The sequence below is a fragment of the Hibiscus syriacus genome, unplaced genomic scaffold, assembly GCF_006381635.1.
Source record: "Hibiscus syriacus cultivar Baekdansim isolate YM2019G1 unplaced genomic scaffold, ASM638163v2 tig00116971_pilon, whole genome shotgun sequence".
Lineage (NCBI taxonomy): Eukaryota > Viridiplantae > Streptophyta > Magnoliopsida > Malvales > Malvaceae > Hibiscus > Hibiscus syriacus.
Window position 1 is genome coordinate 4,790,876 of NW_024063495.1, and position 27,560 is coordinate 4,818,435.

Here is a 27,560-nt window from a genome sequence, read left to right on the forward strand (position 1 = left end):
TATCTCTTCCATGTGAGTACTTTATTCCCACCATGTGACAAGTGTGACAACCCCATCAACTCACAACTGAGCTTTGAACTCAATCAATATTGTTTTTTACCCGCTTGATGGTTCATAACGCATGTTACTTGAACAATATGAATCAATTATGCAATTTTCTTGTTCAATTTAACACTGCATTTCAAATTCATTTCATATGTAATTGGAGTTTGAATTTAAATTTCAATTTCAGTTTGAATTTCAATATAAATTTCGACTCCACTGTAAATATTAGCCCGAGCCTTTGTTCCATCCAAACAATAACTTCCTCAATGGAAGCATCAGGAGTGTTTCAAATTTCATTTATAAGGTAACAACTTACCTTTTTCAAAACTTATTAACTTAGCTAATATGCATGTTATCATTGATTATTCCTACTTAGAAATATCGATAACTTACAAACATGTATCGACACATAAAGTTTCCAAACTTAAAGTTTCCCATAAAGTGTCGATACATTTTTAAAAAGTATCGATCCAAAAAACATCGAAACTGAAAATTATAATGTAATAGGTAAATTTACAATGTGACCGGTATAAATATACTGATTTTATGAGCAAATAGGTCAGCATAAAGTATCAACACATTTTAAATTTGTGTCGATACTTTTTGTCCGAGCCTTTGCTCAACGAGCTTCACGCATAAAAGTGTCGATACATTTAAAATTGTATCTATCCAAAAAACATCGAAACCGAAAATTATAATGTAATAGGTAAATTTACAATGTAACTGGTATAAATATATCGGTTTTATGAGAAAATATGTATACATAATGTATCGTCACTGTTTAAATTTGTGTCGATACATTTTTAAAAAGCATCAATCTCAAAAATATCGAAACCGATAATTATAATGTAATAGGTAAATTTATAATGTAACCGATATAAGCATACCATTTTATAAGAAAATAGGTGAACATAATGTATCGACACTTTTTAGATTTGTGTCGATACATTTTGTCCAGAATGAATGCAGAATGGGTGCACGTATAAAGTGTCAATACATTTATAAAAAGTATCGATTCAAAAAACATCGAAACCGAAAATTATAATGTAATAGGTAAATTTACAATGTAATCGGTATAAATATACCGGTTTTATGAGAAAATATGTTAACATAGTGTATCGACACTTTTAAATTTGTGTCGATACGTTTTTAAATTACGTGTTTTTCCCTTCATTATTTATATATAACACTATATAAACCCCAAATCAACAAACCCTAAAATTTATATTCTCTTCCAGTCCGATGAATACCAGCGTTCATAACGGTTACGATAAGTTATTCATGTCAATTTATTGAATGCTAGGGTATTGATTTCCAGATTGGACACTTTTTTTCCCTTCACGTGTTCGATAGGTATGTTGTCGAAACCTTAATTTTTTAGAATGTTAGTCTTCGGAAAGAGGGGTTAGGTTTTAAAGTTTGTTGTTTTTGAATGCTATAGGTTGAAAGTTCAATATTTGTTTGCGAAGATGATGACTTTCAAATGGAGCCCCAGTGTATCAATATTGAAGAAAATCGAAAGCGACAAATAAAATTTGTTCTTAATTTTATATAAGGATAGTTGTTATGATATATGTTCACGTTTCAGGACCAATTAGTTAGATGCATACAGTAGCCTATATCCTCGAGGCAGAGCACAAGAAATCTGGCACTTAAAGATTTACCAAGAGCGGTAGCTTTTGCTCTGCATGAAGACCGAACCTAGAATCAACTTTGCAATCATGCATATCATACTGAAGAGAACATGCTGAATAATAGGATTTGCATACAACTGCAAGCATTTTAAACCTTAAACCTAACCACTCACATGGAAAATTATGCAACATACATGTCAATCATTTTATGGGAAATCCTGACATCTCTGTTGCATAATTTTCCATGCGAGGAGTTGGGTTTAGCGTTTAAAATGCTTGTAGTTGTGTGCAAATTCTATTATTCAAAAGGTTCTCTTCAACATGATAGGCATAATTGCAAAGTTGATTCTAGGTTCGGTCTTCATGCAAAGCAAAAGCTACCGCTCTTGGTAAATCTTTAAGTGTCAGATTTCTTGTGCTCTTCCTCTAGGATATAGGCTACAGCATGCATCTAACTAATTTGTCTCAAAATGTGAACGTAAAACATAACAACTATCCTTATATAAAATTAAGAACAATTCTTTAACAATTGAATACAACAATTCTTCAATAATTATATGTAATTATGTATGAGATGAGAAAAGTTAGCAATATGTTGTTGTACATGTTTCTTATTCACAGTAGGAGTCATGTTGATACTTACGATATATGGAGATCGTTGTCATCACGTGCGGGACTGAATAACCATTTTATTTCGTCTTCGAAAAAATCAGTTGATGTAGGATGTGTGCTTGTATTCAAATTGAGCTTGACTTGAGGACATGCTAGTTTGTTATGTGTCCCTCACTGTTGCAGTACCCACATTGCCTAATTTTATTCTCAACCTTGTTTTTCGATACTTCTTTTCGCTTGCTTTGTTTTCGTTGAGGGTCGCGAACGTTGTCTACTACACTGCTCTGGTTGACTGAATTATTCAAACCAAACGAGTTTTACAATTCTTCTGTTAGTCTTTTCATCTCATCTCTTGCGATTTTGAAAGACACGTCTGTCTTTGATGCAATGTAGCAAAACCTACTTGATGTTGAACCTAGAGCAGCTAACCTTGCCATTTGCATCACTTCTAGAGACACATTCAAGTCAACAAAACTGGGTGCAGAAGCCTTCGCATCCTTAGTCCATCTATTTGGAATTAAAGTCCCGGGCAAATATGTGTAATCCAAGTGCTTCAAAATGTGAAGTTGATGGTGACACGGAAGTCCAATGGTCTCGAATTTTCTGCAGGAGCAATTTAAGGTTTTCGTACGAGAATCAAAACTAATTTCAAATGTCATATTATTTTCTTTGTACTTTGTCAAAATATAATGTTGACATTCATCTGATAAGGACTGAATCTCTTCCTGAATCCGGTACAATATCTCCCATTGAAGTTCATCTTGGAACGCACGAAAAGATTCACTGGTAAAAATCTCATTTGTATGGCTTTCAAGGTCGACCAGTTTTGTGATCTGGAAGGGCTTCGTTTGGGAACTTAAGTAATCCGCTTTCAACTCGTTTATACGCATTCTACTAATCCCATCTTCAATTACACGAACAACATCTAAATATGTCTTCTTGTGTTTCAGTGCAATCGCGAGTGAAGCATTCATAGACTCGCACCTTTGTGTTGAGCGAATATTGGTAAAGAAATGATCGGTTATATTTGCTTGTGCCCATAAGTGTTGAGTATTTCCCTTCTCAATCACCCATGGATGCTTTTCGACGTTGAATTCTGAAACAACCGAACGCCATTGAATATCAAATTCCTCGGTTGTCCACCAGGAAGCCATGCATTTTGAGAATGCTGCTATAAATTTTGGGTCACCAATATTAGCTTGTGCATTGCGAGAAAGATGCCAAGAACATAATATGTGCTTAGCATAAGGGATAATAGATTTGATAGCCCTCTGTATTGCCCTATCCCCATCAGTGACAACTGAAATAGGCGATTTATTCATCATGACTTCTAAAATATTCTGTAGCACCCACTCGAAAGATTGAGACGTCTCGTCAGCGATTATTGCAGTGGCAAACAAAATTATGTTATGGTGATGATTGACACCGACAATAGGCATAATCGGTCGACCATACAAATTATCTTTGTACGTTGTGTCGATTGCAATTACATCACCGAAGCATGCTGTTGAGTTAATCGATCGACGAAATCGGCCAAGAGGGGGTGAATTGGCAATTAAAATTTTGTTAAAGCTTTTGCAGAAAATTGAAAGTAATTGCACATCGATTTAGAGTGGTTCGACTTTCTCAATCAAAGTCTACGTCCACTACCTTAGCTATCCACACTAAGGATTTTCCAACAAATTCACTAATTTGTTCTTTCTTTTGAGGCCAAAGAGATAACCTTACAACTCCCTCAAGAATTATACCCCAAATTCTTGAGAACACTATTTCTCAAAGAGAAGATTATAAATTTGCAAACTTACAAGGAAATCCTCACAAGGTAGATTGTTTGCATAATTCTAGAACAAAGAAAAGAACACTAAAAAATGAATACAATTGAGTACAAGTTTCATAATCAATATTCATAAATAATGTGACATGGAAAAATTGGTCTAATTGATGTAAATGATGCAATAATGAATAAATTTAACCAAACCAAATATATAGAAATATAAGTTCAAACATCCATAAATTCAAACAAATTCAAAGTCAAACAATCCAAAAATTCAAACATTCCAAAATATCCAAAATGTTAAAACAATAAGTTTGAAGTTTTGATCTAATAAAACTAAGCAAGAATAGGGCCCTATCGTCCATAGGTGCATCAGGAGGAGATAAATGTGACCAAATATTGGTCACATCACGTGAAAGTGCATCGACCCTTTCGTCCAACGAATCAAAACGACGATTCATCGTTTCGGTGGTAGCAGTCAGATTTGAATCGATAGATGCAAGCCTCAAATCAATGTTCTCCATAAAAGATCAAAAGTATGGAGGCATTTGATACTCTGGACGAGGTTGTTCCTCTGGAGGTGCTTGTTCCTCGTGTTGCTCTGGCTCATTGTCGGAGTCATCTTCTTCCGGAGGTTGCTCACCGGTATGAACCCAAAGACCAGTTTCTTCATTGATCTTTCATCCCGATTTAGTTAAAGAGAATAGATTGATTTGGTTTTTGAGGGGAAAAGAAGCATCAAGACCAACTCTAAGCCCAGTCTTCTTAAACAGATTACTAAGAATACAACCGTAAACTAAATAAGAACATAATTTTTACTTGGGAACAAGATTTACGGTTTCGACAAGTTCAGCAAAAATAATCTGTGGAAGGTTGATTTTGAGATTATTTTGGACACAATGAAGCCAAAATAGATCTAAGGCTCGAAGAGTAGAGTAACGGCATCCGGATGGTCGAAACCACCAAGATATCATTAGGTAAAGAAAACGGTCATGAAAGTCTAGAACACTCGCACTATCCCTTCGTTTATACTGAGATCCTACCGTTAGTTTTTCATTATCTAACCTGTCATTATCTAATCCTAATGTGGTGGCAATGTATTCCGAGTCAAGATGAAGGAATCGTCCTAGAAGATAGGATCAGATCCCTATGGTTAAGGTTTTCTCTCAGTTTTTAATGCAAACGGCATTAGAGTAGAAGATACGAACAAGTTGATGATAGACAATTGGTTCAAGCTTGAAGAGTTTGTCAAATTTCCACTCTTGAAGAGTAGGAAGATGACGAAAATTTATGTCTAACATGGCTTGAAGAGATGGGATTCGTTCTTCCCGGATTTTGTAGGACTCAAAGTATTGACAAAACCTAAAGTAGAGATTTTGTTTTCGACTGAGTTCATTAAAACAAGAATTGCAAATGGTCATGTTTGGATCATCGTGATTAAGATTAGGAATTTGTTGGATGGGTGGAGGATTTGGAGGTGAGTTTGGAGGTTGGCTAGAATGACTAGAGGATGCTCTAGAACGTTTATGAGACATGATTTAAGATTATCGGAATGTAAAGAATAACCTGCAATTTTAAAACACATGTATGCAAAATAATCAATCCCAAAACTCAATTGAGTCCTCAATATTTCAAGATTCTCTATACCAATCCTAATGGGCAAAGTTTTTGAAAACTATTGAAAAATAAGGTTTTGAGAATCAATATAGATATAGTTTTCATAATAACAACATAATTAAATCAAAACACAACAATTTGAAAATATTTTTTTTTTAAATTTCGAAAATTTTCAAAATCTGTGAAAATTCTTGTGTTTTTGATGAGATTAGTTGTAGAATCTAGTTTCTAATCACTAAACAATCAATGCCCGATCTAAAGTTCAACCTAGAACTAATTAAAACTAGTTCTATGTTCAAAAATTGATGAAATATAAGTTTTAGAAAAATACCTTGAAGAATTTCATATTTGAGTGAGATTAGATGAAGTTTGCACATTTTTGATGATTCTAACAGGTTTAGGAGATGATGTTTGAAGAGAATTCCGATTAAAAACGTTGTTTTGATGAAATATGGAGATAGGGAGAGAGTAGAGAGGAGAATAGTGGCAATGGAAAAAGAAGAAGAGGGTTTGAGCAAATAGGGGTTCTGCCCGTGTTAAAAACAAAACCTCCAGGGGGTATCGATTCCCTTACAGGGGGAATCGGTTCCCCTTCAAGGGGGTATCGATTCCCTCCGCACCAAAACTGATAAAATAAGATTTTAAACACTCAAAATGCTAAATTAATTTTCTCTAGTGGTATTGGCAACTCATATATTGAAAATTAATCATGTTCAATCATTCAAATTTATCAATAAAAATTATTTGAACATAAAGTTAATTTTCACCAAGAATCATAAACTCCCCCTAACTAAAATCAATGAATACAATCACTGACCTATATAATTTAACATTCACACATGTACCTCTTTCATCCAAGTCAAGCTTTGTACAAGAGCTCATTGGAGTGTCATGAGGTTTCCCATTTTCCAGTCCAAACTTTTTGAGCATATATTTGACGTATTTAGCTTGATTGATGAAGATGCCATCTTTTCTTTGCTTGATTTGGAGGCCCAAGAAAAATGAGAGCTCCCCCATCATGCTCATCAACATAAATTTGAACTACTAATAAATCTTTACCTTTATGCTTTAAAAACAATGTAGTGTCAACATTCCCTTTTGAAAAACCTTTTTCAATTAAAAAGTTTGACAATCATTCATACCAAGCTCTAGGAGCTTGTTTTAAACCATAAAGTGCTTTTGTCAATTTAAGAACATGATCTGGAAATTTTGAATCTTCAAAACCTGGAATTTGTTCCACATACATTTCTTCTTTAATAAAACCATTTAAAAATGCACTTTTAACATCCATTTGATATAATTTAAATTCATGAAAACATGCATTCTAATTACTTACATCCTAGCTACGAGAGCGTATGATTCATCATAGTCTATGCCCTCTTCTTGAGTATACCCTTGAGAAACAAGTTTAGCCATGTTTCTCACTATATTACCTCTCTCATCAAGCTTATTCCTAAATATCAATCTAGTACCTATAGTAGATTTATTACTAGGCCTTTCAACTAATGTCCATACTTTACTTCTCTCAAATTGATTTAACTCTTCTTGCATAGCCATAATCCAATGTTCATCATTTAATGTTTCTTTAATATTCTTAGGCTCTATGCATGAGATAAATACAACATAATTATAAATATTTCTAAGAGAAGATCGAGTTGTTACCCCTTTGGATAGATCACCTATGATTTCACCATCCTTGACATGGTTGTACTCTCTTGGGTAAGATACTTCCCTTTCTTCAATGGTTGGATTCTCGAGAGGATCATGAGTTTCCTCATCTTTCGTTTCTTCCTTTGATGATGGTTCTCTAACATCATGTATAACGTCATTTGTATTTATAATACCTACATCATCATTCAAGAAAGAATCCTTCCTCGGAAGGAGATTATCATTGAAAACAACATGTATAGACTCTTCTACAACTAAAGTTCTTTTATTAAATACTAGATAAGCTTTAGAACTTAAGGAATAACCCAGAAAAATTCATTCATCACTTTTAGCATCAAATTTGCCAAGATTGTCTTTACCGTTATTTAAAACAAAACATTTACATCCAAAAGGATGAAAATAGCTAATGTTAGGCTTTTTATTTTAAAAAAGTTCATATGGAGTTTTCTTCAAAATATGCCTAATCATTACTCGATTAATAACATAACAAGCAGTATTTGTGGCTTCTGCCCAAAAATATTTTGGCAAATTATTTTCACAAAGCATGGTTCTAGCCATTTCTTCTAAAGTTCAATTTTTCCTTTCAACAACTCCATTTTGTTGAGGGGTTCTAGGTGCTGAAAAATTATGACTAATTTGTCTCGAAACGTGAACGTATAACATAACAACTATCCTTACATAAAATTAAGAACAATTCTTCAACAATTGAATACAACAATTCTTCAATAATTATATGTAATTATGTATGGATGAGAAAAGTTAGAAATATGTTGTTATACATGTTTCTTATACACAGTAGGAGTCATGTTGATACTTACGATATATGGAGATCGTTGTCGTCACGTGCGGGACTAAATAACCATTCCATTCCGTCTTTGAAAAAATCAGTTGATGTAGGATGTGTACTTGTATTCAAACTGAGCTTGACTTGAGGACATGTTAGTTTGTTATGTCCCTCACCGTTGTAGTACCCACATTGCCTAATTTTATTCTCAACCTTGTTTTTCGGTACTTCTTTTTGCTTGTTTTGTTTTCGTTGAGGTTCGCGAACATTGTCTACTACACTGCTCTGGTTGACTGAATCATTAAAACCAAACTAGTTTTCAAATTCTTCTATTAGTTTTTTTATCTCATCTATTGCGATTTTGAAAGATGCGTCTGTCTTTGATGCAATGTAGCAAAACCTACTTGACGTTGAACCTAGAGTAGCTAACCTTACCATTTGCATCACTTATGGAGGCACATTCAAGTCAACAAAACTGGGTGCAGAAGCCTTCGCATCCTTAGTCCACCTATTTTGAATCAAAGTCCCGAGTAAATATGTGTAATCCAAGTGCTTCAAAATGTGAAGTTGATGGTGACACGGAAGTCCAATGGTCTCAAATTTTCTGCATGAGCAATTAAAGGTTTTCGTACGAGAATCAAAACTAATTTCAAATGTCCTATTATTTTCTTTGTACTTTGTCAAACTATAATGTTGACATTCATCTGATAAGGACCGAATCTCTTCCTGAATCCGGTACAATATCTCCCATTGAAGTTCATCTTGGAACGCACGAAAAGATTTGCAGGTAAAAATCTCAGTTGTATGGCTTTCAAGGTCGACCAGTTTTGTGATCTGGAAGGGCTTTGTCTGGGAACTTAAGTAATCCACTTTCAACTCGTTCATACACATTCTACTAATCCCATCTTCAATTGCACGAACAACATCTAAATATGTCTTCTTGTGTTTCAATACAATCGCGAGTGAAGCATTCATAGACTCGCAGCTTTGTGTTGAGCGAATATTGGTAAAGAAATTACCGGTTAGATATTCTTGGGCCCATAACTGCTGAGTATTTCCCTTCTCAATCACCCATGGATGCTTTTTGACGTTGAATTTTGAAACAACCGAACGCCATTAAATATCAAATTCCTCGTTTTCCAATAGGAAGCCATGCATTTTGAGAATGCTGCTATAAATTTTGGGTCACCAATGTTAGCTTGTGCATTGCAATAAAGATGCCAAGAACATAATATGTGCTTAGCATAAGAGATAATAGATTTGATATCCCTCTGTATTACCCTATCCCCATCGGTGACAACTGAAATAGGCGATTTATTCATCATAGCCTCTAAATAATTCTATAGCACTCACTCGAAAGATTGAGACATCTCGTCAGCGATTATTGTAGTGGCAAACACAATTGTGTTATGGTGATGATTGACACCGACAATAGGCATAATTAGTCGACCATACAAATTATCTGTGTACATTGTGTCGATTGTAATTACATCATCGAAGCATGTTGTTGAGTTAATCGATCGACGAAATCAGCCAAGAGGGGGGTGAATTGGCAATTAAAATTTTTGTGGAAGCTTTTGCAGAAAATTGAAAGTAATTACACATCGATTTAGAGTGGTTCGACTTTCTCAATCAAAGTCTACGTCCACTACCTTAGCTATCCACACTAAGGATTTTCCAACAAATTTACTAATTTGTTCTTTCTTTTGAGGCCAAAGAGATAACCTTATAACTCCCTCAAGAATTATACCCCAAATTCTTGAGAACACTATTTCTCAAAGAGAAGATTACAAATTTGCAAACTTACAAGGAAATCCTCACAAGGTAGATTGTTAGCAAAATTCTAGAACAAAGAAAAGAACACTAAAAATGAATACAATTGAGTACAAGTAGTGTTCTTGAAAGCAAAATGAATATTGAATGAAAAATAGGCTTGAAATGCTCAAAGTTGAGGTTTGATGCTTTCTCTTTGATTCTCTCTTGATTCTTGTTGATTGTTGTTTCATATGTTTGATCAATGGCTTCTAAGCTTGTTTAAATACACATTCAAATGATTCTAAACGTTGGGAATGATTAGTGGGGTCAATAGAGCTGTTTTAGTGTGAAATCAATTAATAAAACTGCTTGGAGCGTGGGGGGAATCGGTACCCCCTCATGGGGAATCGGTTCCCTAAGTGTAAAATTCAAATATTTCGACCGTTGAACAGGGGGAATCGGTACCCCCTTGGGTGGGGAATCGGCTCCCTCCAAGCATTCTGTTTTTCTCGGAGCCAAACCATTCAGGGGGGAATCGTTACCCCCTTGGGGGGAATCGGTTCCCTCTGGACATTCTGGAAGTTTTGGCTTTGAAACGGTTCGAAATACTTTGTAAAATTATTTTGAAATAATTTTAAGATTAAAACTTAATTTTACACTTGAGTAAGGATTAAAAATGACTTTTGAAAGATTTAGAGTAATATTTTGATATTCGAATAATTATATCGAATATACTTAGAAAATATTTTTGAAAAATCTTAAAATTCATTTATCTTAATTTGTTATATCGAAATATCAAAATGTTTTCAACAATCTCCCCCTTTTTGATATAACAAAATATTTTAGTAATTTTAAGAGTTTGAAATCAAGTTTTGAAATTACTCTCCCTTACTCTAATTCTTCTCCCCTTTAAACACTTTAACATTTCTCCCCCTTTTTGTTAAATCAAAAAGACTTTTAAAAGATTTTAAACAAGGTTTTGAAATCATTTAACCAATTGATTATAAATATATATAGCTTAAGCTGCTAAGATCACAATCAAGAGAAACGTTAGCCATTAGTTTCATAATCAATATTCATAAATAATGTGACATGGAAAAATTGGTCTAATTGATGTAAATGATGCAATAATGAATAAATTTAACCAAAACAAATATATAGAAATATAAGTTCAAACATCCATAAATTCAAACAAATTCAAAGTCAAACAATCCACAAATTCAAACATTCCAAAATATCCAAAATGTTAAAACAATAAGTTTGAAGTTTTGATCTAATAAAACTAAGCAAGAATAGGGCCTAATCGTCCATCGGTGCATCAGGAGGAGATAAATATGACCAAATATTGGTCACATCACGTGAAAGTGCATCGACCATTTCGTCCAACGAATCAAAACGACGATTCATCGTTTCGGTGGTAGCAGTCAGATTTGAATCGATAGATGCAAGCCTCAAATCAATGTTCTCCATAAAAGATCAGAAGTATGGAGGCATTTGATACTCTGGACGAGTTTGTTCCTCTGGAGGTGCTTGTTCCTCGTGTTGCTCTGGCTCATTGTCGGAGTCATCTTCTTCCGGAGGTTGCTCACCGGTACGAACCCAAAGACTAGTTTCTTCATTGATCTTCCATCCTAATTTAGTTAAAGAGAATAGATTGATTTGGTTTTTGAGGGGAAAGGGAGCATCAAGACCAACTCTAAGCCCAACCTTCTTAAACAGATTACTAAGAATACAACCGTAAACTAAAGAAGAACATAATTTCTACTTGGGAACAAGATTTACGGTTTCGACAAGTTCAATAAAAATAGTCTTTGGAAGGTTGATTTTGAGATTATTTTGGACACAATGAAACCAAAATAGATATAAGGCTCGAAGAGTAGAGTAACGGCCTCCGGATGGTCGAAACCACCAAGATATCATTAGGTGAAGAAAATGGTCATGAAAGTCTAGAACAGTCGCACTATCCCTTCGTTTATACTAAGATCCTACCGTTAGTTTTTCATTATCTAACCCGTCATTATCTAATCCTAATGCGGTGGCAATGTATTCCGAGTCAAGATGAAGGAATCGTCCTAGAAGATAGGATCATATCTCTATGGTTATGGTTTTCTCTCAATTTTTAATGCAAACGGCATTAGAGTAGAAGATACGAACAAGTTGATGGTAGACAATTGGTTCAAGCTTGAAGAGTTTGTCAAATTTCCACTCTTGAAGAGTAGGAAGATGACGAAAATTTATGTCTAACATGGCTTGAAGAGATGGGATTCGTTCTTCCCGGATTTTGTAGGACTCAAAGTATTGACAAAACCTAAAGTAGAGATTTTGTTTTCGACTGGGTTCATTAAAACAAGAATTGCGAATGGTCATGTTTGGATCATCGGGATTAAGATTAGGAATTTGTTGGATGGGTGGAGGATTTGGATGTGAGTTTGGAGGTTGGCTAGAACGACTAGATGAAGCTCTAGAACGTTTATGAGACATGATTTAAGATAATCGGAATGGAAATAATAACCTGCAATTTTAAAATACATATATGCAAAATAATCAATCCCAAAACTCAATTGAGTCCTCAATATTTCAAGATTCTCTATACCAATCCTAATGAGCAAAGTTTTTGAAAACTATTGAAAAATAAGGTTTTGAGAATCAATATAGATATAGTTTTCATAATAACAACATAATTAAATCAAAACACAACAATTTGAAAATATAATTTTTTTTAAATTTTGAAAATTTTCAAAATCTTTGAAAATTCTTGTGTTTTTGATGAAATTAGTTGTAGAATCTAGTTTCTAATCACTAAACAATCAATGCCCGATCTAAAGTTCAACCTAGAACTAATTAAAACTAGTTTTATGTTCAAAAATTGATGAAATATAAGTTTTAGAAAAATACCTTAAAGAATTTCGGATTTGAGTGAGATTAGATGAAGTTTGCATGTTTTTTATGATTCCAACATGTTTAGGAGATGATATTTGAAGAGAATTTCGATTAAAAACGTTGTTTTGATGAAATATGGAGATAGGGAGAGAGTAGAGAGGAGAACAGCGGTAATGGAAGAAGAAGAAGAGGGTTTGAGCAAATAGGGGTTCTGCCCGTGTTAAAAACAGAACCTCCAGGGGGTATCGATTCCCTTACAGGGGGAATCGGTTCCCCTTGAAAGGGGGAATCGATTCCCCTTCAAGGGGGTATCGATTCCCTCTGCACCAAAACTGATAAAATAAGATTTTAAACACTCAAAATGCTAAATTAATTTTCTCTAGTGGTATTGGCAACTCATATATTGAAAGTTAATCATGTTCAATCAATCAAATTTATCAATAAAAATTATTTGAACATAAAGTTAATTTTCACCAAGAATCATAAACTCCCCCTAACTAAAAGCAATGAATGCAATCAAAAATTACTATTATATGCATTTTTCATTTATTCTTAAAAGTGTTAAAATTATTTTAAGCACTAAGTGAATATAGGTTAGTTAAACCTAATTCTCTCTTAAGTGTCCAAAAACGTTCCTTGTCTAAAGGCTTTGTAAAGATATCCGCTAATTGATGCAAAGTATCAACAAATTCTAGAACTACATCTTCCTTAGTGACATGGTCTTTAATGAAGTGATTTCTTATTTCAATGTGCTTAGTTCTAGGGTGTTGGATGGGATTTTTAGTGAGCCAAATAACACTAGTATTGTCACACTTGATAGGAATGATACCTACTTCAATTCCATAATCAAAAAGTTGTTATTTCATCCATAAAACTTGTGCACAACAACTACCAGCTAAAATGTATTCGGCTTCAGTGGTAGATAATACAACACAATTTTGTTTCTTTGAAAACCAAGAAATCAACATATTTCTAAGGAATTGGCAAGTATCGGAGGTGATTTTCCTATCTAATTTGCATCCTCCATAATCCGCATCAGAAAAGGCATGCAAGCTAAAGCTAGAGTCTCTAGGATACCAAAGTCCTAAACTATGAGTGTCCTTAAGGTATCTAAAGATTCTCTTAACACCTAGTAAATGTGATTACGTAGGGCATGATTGAAATCTAGCACATAAGCAAACACTAAACATAATGTCCGATCTACTTGCAGTTAGATAGAGCAAAGAACCAATCATTGACCTATATAATTTAACATTCACACATTTACCTCCTTCATCCAAGTCAAGCTTTGTACAAGAGCTCATTGAAGTGTCATGAGGTTTCTCATTTTCCAGTCCAAACTTTTTGAGCATATCTTTGACGTATTTAGCTTGATTGATGAAGATGCCATCTTTTCTTTGCTTGATTTGGAGGCCCAAGAAAAATGAGAGCTCCCCCATCATGCTCATCTCGAATTCGCTTTGCATTAGCTTAGAAAATTCTTGGCAAAGAACATCATTAGTAGAACCAAATATTATATCATCAACATAAATTTGAACTACTAATAAATCTTTATCTTTATGCTTTAAAAACAATGTAGTGTCAACCTTCCCTTTTGAAAAACCTTTTTCAATTAAAAAGTTTGACAATCTTTCATACCAAGCTCTAGGAGCTTGTTTTAAACCATAAATTGCTTTTGTCAATTTAAGAACATGATCAGGAAATTTTGAATCTTCAAAACCTGGAAGTTGTTCCACATACACTTCTTCTTTAATAAAATCATTTAAAAATGCACTTTTAACATCCATTTGATATAATTTAAATTCATGAAAACATGCAAATGCTAATAACATTCTAATTGCTTCCATCCTAGCTACGGGAGCGTATGTTTCATCATAGTCTATGCCCTCTTCTTGAGTATACCCATGAGAAACAAGTCTAGTCGTGTTTCTCACTATATTACCTCTCTCATCAAGCTTATTCTTAAATATCAATCTAGTACCTATAGTAGATTTATTACTAGGCCTTTCAACTAATGTCCATACTTTACTTCTCTCAAATTGATTTAACTCTTCTTGCATAGCCATAATCCAATGTTCATCATTTAATGTTTCTTTAATATTCTTAGGCTCTATGCATGAGATAAATGCAACATAATTACAAATATTTCTAAGAGAAGATCGAGTTGTTACCCCTTTGGATAGATCACCTATGATTTCACCATCTTTGACATAGTTGTACTCTCTTGGGTAAGATACTTCCCTTTCTTCAATGGTTGGATTCTCGAGAGGATCATGAGTTTCCTCATATTTCGTTTCTTCCTTTGATGATGGTTCTCTAACGTCATGTCTAACGTCATTTTTATTTATAATACCTACATCATTATTCAAGCAAGAATCCTTCCTCGGAAGGAGATTATCATCGAAAATAACATGTATAGACTCTTCTACAACTAATGTTCTTTTATTAAATACTCGATAAGCTTTAGAACTTAAGGAATAACCCAGAAAAATTCATTCATCACTTTTAGCATCAAATTTGCCAAGATTGTCTTTATCGTTGTTTAAAACAAAACATTTACATCCAAAAGAATGAAAATAGCTAATGTTAGGCTTTTTATTTTAAAAAAAATCATATGGAGTTTTCTTCAAAATAGGCCTAATCATTACTCGATTAATAACATAACAAGCAGTATTTGTGGCTTCTGTCCAAAAATATTTTGGCAAATTGTTTTCACAAAGCATGGTTCTAGCCATTTCTTCTAAAGTTTGATTTTTCCTTTCAACGACTCCATTTTGTTGAGGGGTTCTAGGTGCTGAAAAATTATGACTAATACCATTAGAATTACAAAATTCAGTAAATCCAATATTTTCAAATTTAGTTCCATGATCACTCCTAACACTAGTTATAGAGTAACCTTTTTCGTTTTGGATTACCTTTGAAAACGTGATGAATTTTTCTAATGTTTCATCTTTAGTACTTAAGAATATAACCCAAGTATATCTAGAATAATCATCTACCAAGACAAATGCATATTGTTTTCCACCCAAGCTAGTAGTTCTAGATGGCCCAGAAAGATCTAAATGGATCAATTGCAATACTCTACTAGTTGATACATCATTAATGGATTTAAAAGAAACTCGCTTTTGTTTTCCTTTAGCACAAGCATCATAGATTTTATCATTATCAAATTTTAGTTTAGGCAGTCCTCGAACTAAATCTCCTTGAATTAACCATTGCAAAACACTCATACTAGCATGACCTAGTCTCCCATGCCATAACCAACTATCATGCTCATCCTTAGCAACTAGGCATAAATTAGTCATATATATATTCTATGACTAACAAGCATAATCCGATTAGATGCAATGTTAATGACTTTACAACCATTAGTTTCAAACATGACATTGAATCCCTTATCACAAAATTGACTAATGCTCAAAAGATTATACTTTAATCCATTCACATATAAAACATTTCTAATTTGTATGGAAGAGGTATTACCTATTATACATATACCTTCGATGTAACCTTTTGAATTATCACCAAAAGTCAATTCTCCTCCATTTTTGGCGTTAAGCTCTATGAACCGGCTTTTGTCTCCGATCATGTGTCTCGAGCATCCACTATCAAGGTACCATGTATTTGAATTTGTTTCTCGTGCCTTGTAGCAATGCTCCTTTTCCTACAAACATAGATTAATTTCTAATTTTTGGTACCCAAATTCTTTTGGGTTCATATTCATTAGTTTCCAAAATCCTAGTCCCCTTAGGTATCCATTTGTGTAGGATATACTTATCTTTAGTAGTAATGAGCTCTTTAGGAACTCATATACTTCTAACGATTTTTCTATTAGAGGTTCTTCGGGGACCTATATGATTGTAGTTTTTAAAACTTTTTCTAACAAAGTTGAATTTTGAATTTTCTCCATTTTCAAAACGTTTTGTTCCAACTTTATCAAAAGAGGTTTTAAGATCATCAATTTTCTTTTGATGATCATCATTGACCTTTGAAAGTAAATTTTGCAAATCCAAAATTTTCTTTTCAAACTCTTCTAGTTTGATTTGCAAATCTTTGATTTTTCTTTCTTTCAAGATCGTTGTTGGTTTTGGATATGAGTTTATTTTCATTTTTCAATTTTGAAACATCATTTTTATATTTTAAAAACAATTTCTCATAATCCGAAGCCAACCCATTATATTCCTCTAATAGCTCGTCATAAGATAAATCATCAAATTCAGATGAGTTAGAGGTTACCTTAGAATCTTCCCTGAATACCATCAAGCATAAGTTTGTTACTTCTTGTTCCTCTTTATCAGAACCCTCTTCATCGCTCCATGTAGCCACATGAGCCTTGTGCTTATTCTTTGATTGACCCTTTCTTTTCAATTGTGGGCAATCATATTTGACATGCTCCGGTTTTTTGCATTCATAGAAAATGATAGGGTCCTTCTTTTTTGGTTCATTTTTTGAGACCTTCATTTCGTTTGAATTTTCTTCCTCGGTAAGGTCTCATCATTTTTCTGAACCGTTTGGCAAACAATGTCATTTCCTCGTCATCTTCATCTGAATCACTCTCATCTTTTGTGGATTTAAGTGCAACTCCAATGTTTTTCTTCTTCTATTTCTCTTTTGGTGTCTCATCAATCTTATCGAGGTTCACCTCATCTTCAAGCATCATTTTATGAGTGAGGAGGGAACCGATTAGCTCTTCAAGAGTTAAGGACTTTAGGTTCTTAGCCTCGATGATTGCAGTCTTCTTGGATTGCCATGATTTTGGAAGTGGGTAAACTAACTTCCTCACAAGCTTTTCATTTAGAATGATCTCTCCATATGATTTGAGACCATTGACAATCGTTGAGAATCTATCCGTCATAGCTTTGATATCTTCATTTGGTTTCATCCTGAAATTTTCATAGCTATGTGTTAGAAGACTAATTTTAGATTCTTTACCTCTTCGTGCCTTCATGAGTGACTTGTAGTTTATCCCATATTTCTTTGGCAGTTGTACAAGATGAAACTCTTCCATATTCATCTAGTCCAATAGCATAAAATATGATATGGATGACTTTGGAGTTGAGCTGGAACATTCTTGTCTTTCATTTACTCCATAATCTTGGATGAGTGAGAGGCTTGATATATCCGTCTTCTACAACATTCCATGCTCCCATGTCACTGGCTTGAATGAAATACATCATCCTATTATTCCAATAGGCATAGTTAGCCCCATTGAAGAAATGAGGCTTGTTGACGGGCATCGAATCGACCGGAGTCGACGTTTGAAGTGGAGGCCATTGATGACTTTGATTATCGATGTAACTCTTCCCGAATCGACTCAAGAGGCGATTAAACCTTCAAATGAGTTAGGCTCTGATGCCAATTGTTGAGTTAATTGATCGACGGAATCGGCCAAGAGGGGGTGAATTGGCAATTAAAATTTTTGTGGAAGCTTTTGCAGAAAATTGAAAGTAATTGCACAATAATTTAGAGTGGTTCGACTTTCTCAATCAAAGTCTATGTCCACTACCTTAGCTATCCACACTAAGGATTTTTCAACAAATTCACTAATTTGTTCTTTCTTTTGAGGCCAAAGAGATAACCTTACAACTCCCTCAAGAATTATACCCCAAATTCTTGAGAACACTCTTTCTCAAAGAGAAGATTACAAATTTGCAAACTTACAAGGAAATCTTCACAAGGTAGATTGTTTGCATAATTCTAGAACAAAGAAAAAACACTAAAAAATGAATACAATTGAGTACTAGTGTTCTTGAAAGCAAAATGAATATTGAATGAAAAATAGGCTTGAAATGCTCAAACTTGAGGTTTGATGCTTTCTCTTTGATTCTCTCTTGATTCTTGTTGATTGTTGTTTCATATGTTGATCAATGGCTTCTAAGCTTGTTTAAATACACCTTCAAATGATTCTGAACGTTAGGGATGATTAGTGGAGTCAACAGAGCCGTTTTAGTGTGAAATCAATTAATAAAATAGCTTGGAACGTAGGGGGAATCGATACCCCCTCATGGGGAATCGGTTCCCTAAGTGTAAAATTCAAATATTTCGATCGTTGAACATGGGGGAATCGGTACCCCCTTGGGGGGGGAATCGGTTCCCTCTGGACATTCTGGAATTTTTGGCTTTGAAACGGTTCGAAATACTTTGTAAAATTATTTTGAAATAATTTTAAGATTAAAACTTAATTTTACACTTGAGTAAGGATTAAAAATGACTTTTGAGAGATTTGGAGTAATATTTTGATATTCGAATAATTATATAGAATATACTTAGAAAATCTTTTTGGAAAATCTTAAAATTCATTTATCTTAATTTGTTATATCGAAATATCAAAATGTTTTCAACATATGTGTAATCTGATCTCGATGTAGAATCCGACCAAATAAGATTATGCAATGCCCCTGATTCGTCTACCAAGTATGTCATAAAAAACTTGGGATCATCATGTTTCTTATAATCAAAGTAAGCAATAAGCGCATTCACATCCCCATCGACGATTTCCTTTGCTTTACCTCTTTTAAGTGCATTATACAGGTCTTTATGTGTAAATCCAACATTATGATAGCCCCTGCTTGCTGCGTTAAATAGTTCATTACTTGTGACATTCCAACATTGACCTCTTTCAATATTGTTGCCTCATCGATATCAGCCTTACTTACAGCTCTATTAGAACGCATAAATGGTGTTATAGCAGGTGTGCACAATGCATGATTATTCTGATAAGATTTAATTATAACCCACTGATCGTTTGTATTTGTTGTTGTAACTACGACTCTAGCCTTGCATCTTGTTCTTGTAACTGGCCTATGAGCACATTGACGATCAACAATATTGACTTTCGATACTCGAAACCCTTCTTTGGAACAACAAAATTCTTGTGTCTTCACATTCCCTTCCACGTCAAGCCGTGTTGTTCCCTTACATGCACTAAACCCATGTTCCCGTGCGAATCCCTTTTAAAAGTACCAAGCTTGATCACGTGAAGAGAAGAGTTGACCAACCAATCTGTCAGATTCATCAACATTATGTACTTCATGACATTCCTCGGTTGGCTTAACATTGTCTGCATCAGTATGATCCATGGTAAAAATTTTGTTGTGCAAGTTCAGTGGTCCCGGAGTTGATGGAGATGTAAGTAAAGGTTCATTGAACATGTTTCAGTCGTGCTTTCAATAGGAGTGGTAGCGGTAGTTGAAGGGTGGGTACAACATTAAATTCGCATGACATATTTAGGTATGTACAATAACTAGCTAAATAGGTGTCGATACATTTTCTAAAAGTATCGACCCCAAAAACATCAAAACCAATAATTATAATGTAATACGTAAATTAACAATGTAACCGGTATAAGTATACCAGTTAATTAGAAAACATGTCAACATAATGTATCGACACTTTTTTAATTTGTGTCGATACTTATTGTCCATAATATAAAGTGTCGATATATTTATTAAAAGTATCGATCCCAATAACATCGAAACCGATAATTATCATGTAATAGATAAATTTACAATGTAACTGGTATAAATATATCGGTTTTATAAGAAAATAGGTCAGCATAAAGTATCGACACCATTTAAATTTGTGTCGATACTTTTTGTCCATAATGAATGTCAAACGGGGTGCACGCATAAAGTGTCGATACATTTATTAAAAGTATCGATCCAAACATCGAAATCGATAATTACAATGTGATAGGTAAATTTACAATGTACCGATAGAAATATACCGGTTTTATGAGAAAATATGTCTAAATAATGTATCGACACTTTTTAAGTTTGTGTCGATACTTTTTTCCAGAATGAATGGCCAACGAGGTGCATGCATAAAGTGTCGATACATTTAAAATTGTATCGATCCAAAAAATATATAATATGTAAATTTGCAATGTTACCGGTATAAATATACTGATTTACTTAGAAAATAGGTCAATATAAGCGCTACCTATTACATTATATAAGCGCTACCTAATATGTTATTGTACTTGATAATATTTCCGGTTAAATGTCTATTTTATTATATAAGCGCTACATATTACATTATATAAGCGCTACCTAATATGTTATTGTACTTGATAATATTTCCAGTTAAATGTCTATTTTATTATATAAGTGCTACATATTACATTATATAAACGCTACCTAATATTTTATTGTACTTAATAATATTTTCGGTTAAATGATATAACATAACTGATCTAAATTTTAACCGATCACTTGTTTAATCGATCATGTCGATTTTTAGCCGTTTTTAGGCACCGCACCGCAGAAGCTCCCAAAAAATGTACATGAATTTGTTAAAGAAAAAAAACACGTAAGGTGAATGTTGTAGACACATGTAAGAGCACGAGTCAAACATTGACTTATATTTATTAATTTTATTTTCAATCATTCAATAAATATATATTTAAAAGATTATATTTAAATATCTAATAAATTTCATATCTAAGGGTTTGTCATGAACTTCTAAAATACATGTCATCGTCATCGCTTGTCATGCAAATATGTGCCTTTAACACAGGGCTAGTGTTTATTCTTTTTCCATCAAATTTGTATATTTTTTCATATTTTTAACTCATTTTTTCCTTTTTCTTTCGTATTAGTCTCAATTTTAAAGTTTTGACCAACTTTTGTCACATAAGGATAGGGGAGCGTTCAATCGAATCGAGTCAAGTAAAAAAATCGAGTTATTTAAGTTATGAATCTTATTTTATAACTCGAATTTGATTTGAATTTTTTTTAAGTCGAGTCGAATTGAATTTTCGAGTTTTTGTTTAAATTTGATTTTAAATATTTATAATATTATGATATTATTTTATAATAATTTAAATGTTTTTTATTACCATATATAATATATATATATATATATATATATATATATATATATATATATATATATATATATATATATATATATTTCTTCATATTTTTTTCGTACATGATATACATATATCATTCAGAGTTGAGGGATTCGAATAAAACTTGAAAATCAATCCACTAATTAATAAAAAATTAGAGTTACTATTCAAGTTATTTTAGTTGTATTTTATAACTCGATTTGAACTTGAATTTTTTTTCGAGTTGAGTCAAGTTTATGAAAATTACAGCTCAAGGTTAATTCAAATCGAATCGAAAAATTGATTTTTCAAGTTGAACCGATTTTTACTCAACCTTAAAAAGATGTTTCTCACAAAATGTCAAGCGATATCAATAGTAAATGAATTGTTATTATTTTTTGCGGTCTCGGTTTAATCATTCAAACACCAAGAATACTAAGAGTTCATACGGCTAATTGTAGTCGATGGTAATTTTATAGCTTATTCAGGGTGAGTTTATAATTTGAATTTTCTTTAATTAGTTATACATTTATTTGGAGGTGTATACTCGAAATTTTATTTATGTTTAGCTATTCAAAAATATTATACTTATAACATTCGTGTACTCGCTCTAAAAATTATTTATAGATCCGTCTTGGTCTGTAGTTTAACATAATAGATTTGATTGATGCGATGAAGATGAACTTTCCATTTCTCTTATAAAATTTAGAAACTAACTTAAAATTCGATAATTGTTCAAAGACATTTGAAGAAATTAACCAAAAAGATTTTTTAGAAAACCAAAAGAATCTAAAAACATAGGAGACGAACGTAAAAAGAAAGAAAGAGAGGTTTCTTGAAGGAAACGAAGAAGAAAAATGAAAGAGGTTTGATGTCACTTAGCAACCATCCTGGCAATAAAATCATCGTATTTGAGTTTGCCGTCGGCGCCAACATCCACTCCCTTGATCCAATCATCGAACTCCGCCGGCTCCAGCTTCTCGCCGATGCTGGTCAATATATGTTTAAGATCCGACACCAAGACGAAGCCGCTTCCGTCCTTATCCAGCACCTTGAACGCATCGCGCAGCTGCTGATCGAACGGCTCCGTCTTCAAGTGCTTCTCCATCAGTTCCAGAAAGCGTTTGAAATCAAACGGCGACGTCAACTTCTCTTGAGCCACGATGTCTTTGAGTTGAGCTTGGGTGGGGTTTCCACCCAGTGATCTCATTAATACCCCGAGCTCCGTCGGAGCAATCTTGCCGTCGCCGTCGGTGTCGAAGAGAGTGAAGGCTTCTTTCATGGCGTTTTTCTGGTCGTCGGTTAGGCCCATTTTGTGGATGATTATGATTATGATTGGCCATTGGGTTCCTTTTAAGTGGAGAAATTGTAAAACGTAAGCGAGATAATGGGAACAGTAAAACATTTTTACTGTTTCTTTCGCATTTTTATCGTCTCAAAATTCCCCCACGCCATGCATGCTTTTGTGTTTCCCCGACTTCTACTCCTTTTTACTCATTTTACATCGCTTATAAAATACGCATATAATCCCTATTAGCTTTTTGAGTATACTACATCTTTAGTACCTAAATTATTATTTTTATTCTGTTTTAGTACTCAAATTTTTTTTTAAACCATACCTAATGTTTAGTTTAAGTTTCAAATTTTTATTATTATTTTCAATGATAATATGACATTATCTTATCACGTCAACATCACCGTTAAGTTTTTAACAGAGGATATCAAAATGAAACATAAACTAAATGTTAAGTATAATTTTTTTTAAAAAAAGGAGAGGAAATTACGTGGATATCACATGAATTCCACATCGATAAAAAAAATTCACATCAACACACCCGAGTGTCATACCACCCTTTTATTTATTATTTAATATCAAATCAAAAATTTAAAGAGTAAATTATTTTTAAAAAAAACCTCTAACGACCAAAATGGGAATGAGAAGTAAATTGAGTGATACAATCTAAAATTTACGCTTTAAAATTTAACTCTCAATATTTTAATATTTTATAAATTAGTCCCTCCTATTTTCTAATGCTTCTCTCTTCGTCCATTAATTAACACCTTGCTCTCTTGTTTTTCTCTGCTAGGCAAAGGTTAAAAACGTCACCATAAAATAACAGAAATCATGAAAACATGGTAATCCTAATCTCCGCATAAGATAATAAATCTTTAGGTGAAAAACATTTACTTTTTTTCTTTTCCTTTTCACAAATATAATACACACATTATATATCAAATTCTAGCCTAAAAGTCAAATTCATGTACCTAATTGGATAAAAGAATCTAATCAAATTACACATTAAAAACAAGTTCAGATACCCTAATTAGACCCCCCCCCCCACAAAAAAAATTAAATACCAAATTACATCCCTCAGGTTCAATCTCACATTCATCATATAAACACAATCTAATGTCTGAAAGAAGATTCTAAAAGTTTCAATCATTGGCTCATTGCAATGAAAATTGAATATATAGACAGTACAAAGTTTCAAATGGAGAGATTACATATGGTGATTGGCCAGAGGGAAAACCAAAGAAATGTTGAGCTCTCACCGGTGGCTCTCAGGCCAGTCTTTAAGGAACAATTAACACCGGTAATTACAATGAAATCCGATGTTATCACTTCAAAATCACAACGATACAGATATATGTACATAAGATGTGCAACCCAGATTTTCTTTTTATGAGTGATTGAAACTTGATAGCTTGCTCTTGTTCCCTAGTTAATGCTTCTGGGGCAGCTCCCAGTCGGGCCTCGTTGGATATTTGAAACCTTGAAGCGCCGTCATTCGTTTTAAATCTTCTTCAGAATAGGCCGGGATGAACCAGAATTTCTTCTTTAGTCCAAATACCTGAATTCAGAAAAGAGTTTAATCATTTCGGGTAAAGTTTTCTTTTGGAACCTATAATTTCTCATGGACATAACTATTGATGAACTTATTGCACAAATGTTCATAGTTCATAGTCCATTGCAGCAATGATAAGATATGCATTTATGCATTCTGAAAGTGTGTCATTGTCGGACCAATGCTACGCGTGGTGGATTGATGAAGCTAACGAGTAAAGGGGAGTATATGTATACATAAGTAAACAGGGTATGGTCGAGCAAAGCGTACAAGGCCCGAAGATGAAGATTCAACTATATTTCCAATCTTTGATAAGTTCAATGTCGTGCAGGAGACAGAGCACCTTCAGGAATTTCGTCGGGAAGGCAAACGTTCAAAATCCGATCTTTTAGTGCTCCAGCAGTCACATGGCATTTACATTTTTTAGGATTTCCTTCAACATGTTCTTTTCGATATTTATTCAATCCTTAACATCTTATATGTATAATAGACAAGTACTCGAAAAGACACCCAGAGATCGATGCAACACGCTGACATTGGATAATTATCAACGATGAAAGGAAGGGGCTCGGGAAGGAAGGAAAGAAAATTAACCCGTTGAAAATTCTTCTTCCAACCAAGGTCGTATCGCCACTTAGGACTGGTTTTCTTCTCATATGCCTGAAATTAAGACATGCAAAAATGAGACCTTAACTTATTACTTCGGCAACGAGGGGAAACATGATTATGCAAGAGATTACCTCAATAGTGGTGGTATTGGCTCCAACCAATGCTATGTGCATAATCAGAAAGCCCAGAATACTCAGTGCAAATGCTAAGTTCAAAACTGAAAGGTTCGGATTACAATAGGTTAAAAACATCGACGACCGATTATATGGAAGATGCTTAAACCCTTCAGCCACTTACCAAATGTGATAAAAGTAGCTGCAAGTGTTCCTGGTGTTTCATCTATCTCACCATCGTTAAAGAACTCCATAAAAACCCGCAGTAACAATAAACAGACAAGTGTTGTCTCAAGAAATGTGTAAAACTGCATCAAATTTAAGAAGGAAAAAAATCAAAATACAATTCAATTTGCCCCTTGGTATATGTCCACTAGTCGCGTGCCAAACAATGATATCTAGTTGGCGTAAGAGTATTTAACACATAAGACTCGATATGCCAACTGCCAGCAGAAAATAGCTTGTAGCAGGATAGCAATGCTGAAAAGTGCAGAATGTTTAAAGCTATAAATGGAGCATATCAATTACTGTCATGACTGATCAGGTAAAATTTAGAATACCCCACCCGAGTGCACGTATTATCAGAGAAAAAGTACACAAAGACATGAATTTTAGAATTCTACATGGAAGAATACCATCTTTCTCAATAAATTCTCACATCATAATGGTTTCAAAGTACTTCAAACTGCAGAAGACAACTTCATCATACTGAGGTTCATGCGTAAATTGATGAACAACAGATTAAGTCCGCACGCATCAGTCAGAATGAGCATTCATGTTGGTGGCATCTTCACAAACTAATCAAGGTAACATATGATATCATCTTCCTTCATCCTTGAGAAATAAACTATTAATCTTATGAGCATTAAATCAGGGGATTCTTATGAGGCTTAAAACTTAAATCGTCCAAAAATGTATGGTGGAGAACAATCATACATGGAGCATCCTATGTTCAGCCGCTCCAACTATTCACTTTTCCACCGGACTGTATCATATTTTCAAACATCATATTGGCAGTCACCAGAAAATTATGGTCATCGCCCAACTAAGTACCATATCACGGTATCACCAATAGAATGCAGCTACAATAATAGAAATAGATGCTTAAAGTTAACATACCAAAAATAGAAGGAAATACTTGTAGTTCAAAGCTCCAACACAGTTGACAACCCAAACACAGTGATGGTCCATTTTTAGTATACACCTTCTACCTGAAATCGATTAATAAATGGTTTTTTTAACTAAAGATAGCATAACAACAAAGCTACAACTGAAGAATTTATCGCAGGTTACTCACAAACAGAGCAGTGGTGGGTGCGAGGAGGTTTAAATTGTTTGCACTTGTGACAGAAACGTATGTCTTGGCTCATGTAATCACCTGCCATAACTAAATGCTTTGAGTCTAATTCTGCATTTCCATAACCAGAACCGACCAATGGATCGGCATCACCTTTCTCCTCATCTGTGAGGGGCCTCCAATCCGGCGGGACACCCCCTGGATCCGTTACAACAGCAGAAGAATAACACCACATAACCATTACCAGCTGAAAAAACCAGGAAAGCTTACTTCAAAATGAAGCAATGCCCTCTAACAAAACCAATCACAACACAAACAAGGAAACAAAATCATAAATATTATGATAATTAATCCCAGATTTCATCCTTTTCTTCCCTTCAAATTCAGCAAAACCCCATCAATCTAAAACTCGAATCACAACAATTAACTTCTCATATCATTTACCATAACCAATTAACCTGCAATTGATCACCTATAAAAACTTGAGCTAAAAAAATCCTCTTCATAAAATCACCAACGAAAACTGAAGCCAAATCCAACATTTTCCCTTATAAAATCACTTAAATTCAATCTCCTTTATGATCAAACATCCTATGTTTTTATCACAAATCAAACAAAAGGAACAGGTAAAGCTAAAATCTTTGTTCTCCATAGGACCATTGCATGTATAAAGTAAATCATGACAAAAGATAGACAAAGACGAAAAGGGTTTTACCAGGGAATGAAACAAGACGAGAACTACAACGGAAAAAACTGTATCAAAGCCTCCAAGAAAGAGACTTGGACCATAATGAGCGATCACCACTGAATAGTAAGTGACACCAATGATCGCAAGAACGAAAACGATCATAATCGAACCCAAAGCACGTAGTGCCGTGCAGAATTTGAACACGTTCCATGCCATAAAGTTTAACTTTTTTTATTTCTTTTGTAAAACAAAGAAGAGATTTTGAAAGGGGGGAGGGGGAATTTGAGAAGGGGGAATTTGGAACTCCGATGAAGCAAGGAATTCCGATCCCCGGAATTTGGGTCAATCAATGAATTTGATGATGCGGTCAATATTTCCGCTGCTAGATTTTGATTAGAACTTTGA

The 27,560-nt window shown here is 33.9% G+C and overlaps 2 protein-coding genes across 4 annotated transcripts; both read right to left on the reverse strand.

Moving 5' to 3' along the window:
• Positions 1–22,433: 22,433 nt before the first annotated feature.
• On the reverse strand, positions 22,434–22,941 carry LOC120192021 (probable calcium-binding protein CML13). The gene has a single exon (XM_039194867.1). It carries the CDS (start codon positions 22,912–22,914, stop codon positions 22,477–22,479), a length of 438 nt encoding a protein of 145 aa, XP_039050798.1. The 5' UTR covers positions 22,915–22,941; the 3' UTR covers positions 22,434–22,476.
• Positions 22,942–24,027: 1,086 nt separating this feature from the next.
• Positions 24,028–27,560, reverse strand: LOC120192019 (probable protein S-acyltransferase 14). Of its 3 annotated transcripts, none has more exons than XM_039194865.1 (7): positions 27,183–27,560; positions 26,468–26,714; positions 26,290–26,381; positions 25,355–25,478; positions 25,189–25,274; positions 25,043–25,108; positions 24,028–24,454 (listed from the first exon to the last, which is right to left on the reverse strand). In XM_039194865.1, exons 1-7 carry the CDS (start codon positions 27,369–27,371, stop codon positions 24,326–24,328), a joined length of 933 nt encoding a protein of 310 aa, XP_039050796.1. In that variant the 5' UTR covers positions 27,372–27,560; the 3' UTR covers positions 24,028–24,325. The 3 variants fall into 3 exon arrangements, with proteins under 3 accessions (XP_039050796.1, XP_039050794.1, XP_039050795.1); XM_039194863.1 differs by lacking the exon at positions 24,028–24,454 and adding an exon at positions 24,760–24,838 and having other exon boundaries at positions 24,899–25,108; XM_039194864.1 differs by lacking the exon at positions 24,028–24,454 and having other exon boundaries at positions 24,794–25,108.